The sequence below is a fragment of the Tupaia chinensis genome, unplaced genomic scaffold (assembly GCF_000334495.1).
Source record: "Tupaia chinensis unplaced genomic scaffold, TupChi_1.0 Scaffold000131_1, whole genome shotgun sequence".
NCBI classification, from domain to species: domain Eukaryota; kingdom Metazoa; phylum Chordata; class Mammalia; order Scandentia; family Tupaiidae; genus Tupaia; species Tupaia belangeri.
This window is the reverse complement of record NW_006159600.1, coordinates 838,126-844,336: the sequence shown is the minus strand read 5'-3', so window position 1 is coordinate 844,336 and position 6,211 is coordinate 838,126. Positions and strand designations below refer to the sequence as shown.

The 6,211-nt window shown below is 52.8% G+C and overlaps 1 protein-coding gene across 3 annotated transcripts in view; it reads right to left on the bottom strand.

Annotated features, from left to right (window-relative positions):
• Nucleotides 1–6,211, bottom strand: part of CACNG6 (calcium voltage-gated channel auxiliary subunit gamma 6) — a 12,816-nt gene that overhangs the window by 3,103 nt on the left and 3,502 nt on the right. Inside the window, exons 2-3 of one of the 3 annotated variants that reach the window (XM_006144730.1) lie at nt 1,115–1,189; nt 119–256 (exon numbers count right to left, since the gene is read on the bottom strand). The exons of 1 other annotated variant lie outside the window; for it this stretch is intronic. In XM_006144730.1, coding sequence (XP_006144792.1) covers nt 119–256; nt 1,115–1,189 — 213 coding nt within the window. The remainder of the gene's footprint in view (nt 1–118; nt 257–1,114; nt 1,190–6,211) is intronic. One more of the 3 variants, XM_006144731.1, reaches the window with a different exon arrangement.

Sequence of the window (6,211 nt, the reverse complement as noted above, 5' to 3'; positions counted from 1 at the left end):
GCCCGCGCCCACGGTGCGGCAGTGCCCGGGGTCCCCCTCCCAGCGTGCGGCAGTGCCCGGGGGCCCCCCTCCCAGCGTGCGGCAGTGCCCGAGGTCCTCCGGCATGCAGTGTCCTCACCTGAGAGGCCAAAGCAGACGGCCCCCACCCGGAGCAGGAACTCCGCCCCTTTGCTGATCACCATGATGACACAGAGGCACCCCAAGGCCATGGCTACCAGGCCCAGCACTGCTACCACCGCGGCCGCCAGATTCACCTCTGCAGGGAGGCAGGGCAGGGCAGGGCAGAGAGCACAGGTGGAGGGCGCGGGCAGGGCCCCGAGCAGGATGGGGGTCAGGAGAGAATCACCTTTGACTCCTACTGCTGAAGGCCCAGGGTTCAGAGAGGGTAACTTATTTGCCTAGGGCCACAGAGCAAAGCGGGCAGAGCCGGCATTCTGGTCGAGGTGGGGGTTACCGACGGCGACCGTCACGGCGAACCCCCGGCCCTTCGGCTTCTCTCTCTGAACCCCTGCGTGGTGCCCCGTACGGGTGGTGGATGACTGCTCTCCCCGCGGTGGCTGTCCTGAGCTCACACGGCACACGGGCAAGGGCACCGGCGGGCAGGGGAAGAAGCCTGCCTATCCCCGGGCCTGCGGTGGCCCGGGTGCCACGTTTCAGAGGCGTCATCTCATGGTCCCCTCACCCAAACCAGACAGGGCACGCATGACCACGCCCCTGGCGGTGGAGACACCGAGGCACCGGGGTGGCGGGAGGACGGGCTTAGCCGTGGAAGTGCGGAGCCTTCAGAGCTGCACCGCCCGGGACTGCAGCCACGGCGGTAGTGGCCTTCTCATTTTAAATCGATTGAAATGAGACAGACGTGAGACACAGCTCGGTTACACCAGTCGCATTCCGAGCCCTCAGGAGCCACACGTGGCCGGTGGCTCTCACGTGGCCGGTGGCTCTCACGTGGACCAGCACTGGGGCTGGCTAAAGACCCCATCTGGGTGCCCGTCTCTCGGCCTCTCTCTCTCTCTCTCCCATGAAAAAATAAATAAATAAACTTTTAAAAACTAACCCTCCTCCTCCACTGCGGTGGGCCCACCACACAGCCCGCCACGGGTGAGGGCCTCACCTTTCTTCGTGGTTCTCTGGAATATGTGCGCGTTCTCCCCCGTGGTAAAGAATTTAAAGTAGGTGCAGTTTGCCTCTGTGGGAGCAGAAGAGACAAAGGTGTTGACGTGAGGTGCCTCGGGCCAGGGGTCAGCGGGGGGCTGGACACGTACCCCCGCACTCCTGGCAAACAAGGAGAAAGAGGCTCAGAGCGGACAGCCCCTGCTGCACGCCACCGTGCGGGGCTGGCGGTTCCAGCCCAAATCTTTCAGGCCCTCTGGCCCCCACTGGGCCATGAACGTCCCAGGCTTGTCATCCTCCCTCTCTAAAATGAGGTAAAAATCGCTCTTCTGCCAGGAGGCCGACAGGCTCAGAGAGGACTCCTTGCCCAGGGAGCCCGCACCTGGAACACACAGAGCTCCGAGCGCCCCACTGAGAAACGGGGAGGGCGGGAGGGCTGAGCTGTGATTCAGAGGGAAGAAAGCTGGGAGCCTCCCAAGGATCAGAGAGATGCCCACTTCCCGGGTCGGAGAAATGCAGCCTCAGCCAGCAGGAACCACTTCCGATCAATGAGACCGGTGAGTGGTGAAAGGATGACCTCAGGCGCTGGGCGGGGAAGAGGAGCAGCCGGCGGGCCGTCCTGGGCAGTCCGGAACCTCCGTGCTCTATGGCTCTATGGAACGAAGTGTGTGTACAGCCTCGGATTCGACAATGTGGCTTCCGGGTGTACCCAGGAAAAGTAAAACAGCAACGCGTACCGAAGCATGTATATACACGGTTTGCTGCAGAACTGTTCATGGGTGACAGGGAGTCCCAGTCCACCCTCACGCCCGCCTCTAGGGAAGCAGACAAGCCAGTGCGACGGGCGCGCTCGCTGGGGATCTCCGCGGCACACGGCAGCCGTGGGCCAGGATCACGGGGAGGAAGAGGCGGAGAGCTGAGCAACACGGTGTGGAGCAAAGACAGACGGACAAGGCAAAAGGGTCAAAGGGGGTGGGGCCGACAGGTGGCATGCTGGTTAAGGCGCTGGACTCCCACACGGCTAATTGCAGTTCAAGTCCCAGACCTGCTTTCTCCGTTGCCCTCTCTCTCTGGTCAAATTAACAATAATAATAATAATAAATAAAATATTTTTTATTTTAAAAATTAAAAATTAAAACTTAAATTTAAGAATTCAAGGACCAGGCAGTGGCATGACGGTTGAAGCAGCGGGATTCCACATGCCGGCTACACAGCTGAGTCCCAGATCTGGCACATGAGAAATGTCAGGAGTGTATGTGCGGGGCCTGAGAGTGCAGGAGAGGGGCGTGCAGTATGGCCATCCTTCCTGGGGGTGCGTTCTCATTCTCTCTCTCCCTGCCCCCCACCCCCCACTGCAAGTGCATTTGTGCCCTGTAGCAAAAATGTAAAAAAAAAAAATTTCAAATGCAGGACAAAATCTATAGCATGATGTGATTTTACGTAAAATGCACGCACACACATAAACACTATATATTTTCTTTTTGTTCTTTTTTTAGTGGTTTTTGCTATAGGGTGAGTGCCAGAAAGAGACAGAGAGACAGAAAGTGAGAAATCAGCCCCCGGGGGGATGCCACACCACAATCCCTTCTCCGCCGTTCTCCTCTCGGGATCTTGGGCACACACGCACACGTGCCCGGCGTGAGTTTAAGCCGCCGGGCCCAGGACTCGAACCGTGGTCGACTACATGGGAGTCCAGCAACATAGCCATCTGCTGGTCCTAATACTATATATTTTCTAAGTCGATATATATGTTTATGGCTGTATATCAAACACATTAAAGAAAGTAATTAGAAAGAAATGAAAAATTCTTAAAGCTAATAGAAGGGGAATCCTCAAAAAGTTTGTGGAAAGTGCATATTATGAAAATTATGCATGGATTTTAATTATTTCACCAAAATAAACTCATACTTTAAGTCCATCTTTTCATGGAATTTCTAAACCACCTCATAAAACAAAGCATGAAAAGCCTCATAATAGGCCCGTGGTGCAGATGGAGGTTCACTCCAGGCCATGTTCCTGAGGCCCAAGAATCTCTAAACACAAACAAAAGCCTTTTTTGTTTTTAGAGAGAGAGATTTTTGCTATAGGGCACATGCGCTCACCAGAGAGACAGAGACACAAAGCGAGAAATCACCCCCCAGGAGGATGGCCACGCCGCAATCCCTTCTCCTCCGTTCTCCTCTCAGGATCTTGGGCATGCACACACGCGCCCGGTTTGAGTTTAAGCTACCGGGTCCAGGACTCAAACTGTGGTTGGCTACATGGGAGTCCAGCGACATAGCCATTACGCCAACTGCTGGTCCCCAAAAGCCCTTTTTAGAGTGCATTTCAGAGACGGAGCTTCCCTCAGAAGTCTTCTGGTCTGAGCCTCTCTGTCTACAGGTTGGGGAGCTGGGCACCCGCCGCAGGAGAGGCAGAGAATCATGGGGTGAAGGACGCAGGGCAGGCACCAGGCAGTCTGAGGAAGTGGGAAACGAGCTCTCCAAGTTGAAATTGAAGGAGGTGAAGGGGCGAGAGCTCCACCCGAGACACTCCCCCGGGGCCCTGAGAGGAGGAGAAGGTGGCGAAGGCCAGTCAGGCCAGGGAGGCCAAGTCCTCGCCCTGCAGCTACGAGGCTAATGGGGAAGCCTGTGGCTGGGGGGGGGGGGGGTCAGGAGGGGACGTGTCCGGCATCCACAGGGAAGGGGTGAGTCCCTCTGGGACAACGTAGGGTGTCTGGCATCCCAGTTGGTCTGCTCATAATCGGGGACATCCTGGAGCCAGTGGGTGGCGTGGTGGTTAAGGGTGCTGGACTTCCACATGGCCAACCTCGGTTTGAGTCCCAGACCTGGAGGCTCTCGTTCTCACTTTCCCTCTCTCTCTTTCTATGGTTAAATTAAAAAAAAAAACGTAATGAACTTTTTTATTTTTTTTTAATTTAGGATATCCTGCCTCTTGACGGGGTCAAGACATAAAGGACATAGCTGTCCCATCTGGAAAAGAGTGTGTGGGTCCCCTCCTTGTAGCCAAGGGAGATATGAGGTGCCTTGGACGGGCCATGGGCAGCGGCACCGAGGTGTTCTCTGAGGGGTTGGAGGGTGGGGTGGAAATGGTCCCGTAAGGAGGTTGAAGTCCTTCTCGACCAGACAGACAGAAGGGGGCGCCCGTCTTACGCGGGTGGGAAGGGACCCCCCTCGGTGCAGTGAGGACCTGGGGGGGGGCTCTGCGTGGCCTGGTAAGACGCACTGCAGGCAGCCAGGAGCAGGCCCGGCCGGCTAGCCCGGGCCGGCTGTGCCGCCCGGAGAACTCAATATGAAAACAGTAATTTGTTCTTGAATTTCAGACTAAAGTTTGTGGACACAATGTAGATTGGCTTGCTATTTTATTTATTTATTTTAAGAGGCTTTGGCCTTAGGGCACATGCACTCTCCCCAGGAAGACAGAGAGACAGATATAGAGAAAGGGAAAGTGAGAAAGCATCCCTCAGGGGTTGACCACACTGCAGTCCCTTCTCCTCTATTCTGTTCCCAGGATCTTGAAGATGCACACAACACACATGCCTAGCATCAGCTTCAAACCACTGGGTCTGTGACTCGAACCACAGTCGACCATGTAAGAGTCTAGCGATGTAACTGCTACAACATCTGCTGCCCCCAGCTTGTTATTTTATCTATAGATATTGTTTGGGAACCACTTAATCATGAATGCAACCTTTTCATTGTTACTTTTAAAGTATTAACTGTAAAATTCTGGTACGAGCTCCTGTCTTCGATATATTTATTCATTTTTATTTAAATCATAGAGTTGAGAATGTATTAAGCATAGTTTCCATCTGAAGAGAATGAGGCGTATGTTTCCTTCCCATCTGGGCCTTGTTCACTATCCACTCATTTATCTACTCTATATCCTATCCAAAGTCTTTTTCTGCATGCCTGTAGCTATTGAAAGGTCCCCAACATCTGGAAAATAGCTCTTCACATGGTCCTGCTCTTGTGTCTTCCTACTTCTCATATACAAGGCCATTTTATTTCTTTTCTTCCTTCCACTCATGATTGGTAACAGCTCAAAAAGACAGTTATTTCTTATTTCTTTCCCTTTAGTATCCAGACTTAATATGACCGAAATTATGTTGAATTTCAGTCTCATTGTCTCTCAAATTGTCTCCCACTTTCCCTTTTTCTCACTCCCACCCTGGCCATACTTCACACATCACAGCAGGGTACAGCTGCTCTCTCCGACTCCTAGAATTTATGCGAAAGGACACCCATAGTCATCAGATCACCATTGATAGACTCAAATCCGTAATTTTCAGCTAGCAATTAGGGTCCTTTGCAATCTGAGTCCCATTGTAATAGTAATGTCCACTTATTATGGGCTTAACACATTTATTATTTCTTTTCTTGCCTGAGAGAGAGAGATGGGGAGGGGCACCCTACCAGGGTCTCCTTCCCCAGCTTTTCCGTCAGTCGTGGGCACACCCATGGACTCACGTAATGTTCTGTTCAGGCTGACCTGCAATCCAACTCTGGACCTTCCCATGTGGCTACTCTCATGCCTACTATGCCACAGTAATGGGACTGCATACATTATTTCTAATTCAAGATTTGTTAAAGTGTATTTACTTTTTTCTCCCATGAATGACAGAAGCACCGCTAGGCTTCATGCCATGATCCACTCTACATTTCAGCTAGTCCAGATCCTGGAGGCACATGTGCCTGCAGTGTTGAGGGAGGTCTCCCAGTGAAGACCTGGCCCCTCCGCATGTGGGTCAGCCTCATGCCACCACTATCCAGCCCCCTAATTCATGATTTTTACAATAATCTTAGTTCATATATAATATCGACCTTATTCTTTTTAAAAATTATTTATTTATTTTTTTGAGAGTTTTTTTTGCTATAGGGCATTTATGCTCGCCAGAAAGAGAGAGAAAGAGAGAGACAGAAAGCAAGAAATCGCCCCCCAGGGAGGAGGGCCACGCCGCAATCCCTTCTCCTCCGTTCTCCTCTCAGGATCTTGGGCATGCACACACGCGCCCGGTTTGAGTTTAAGCTACCGGGTCCAGGACTCAAACTGTGGTTGGCTACATGGGAGTCCAGCGACATAGCCCTTACGCCAACTG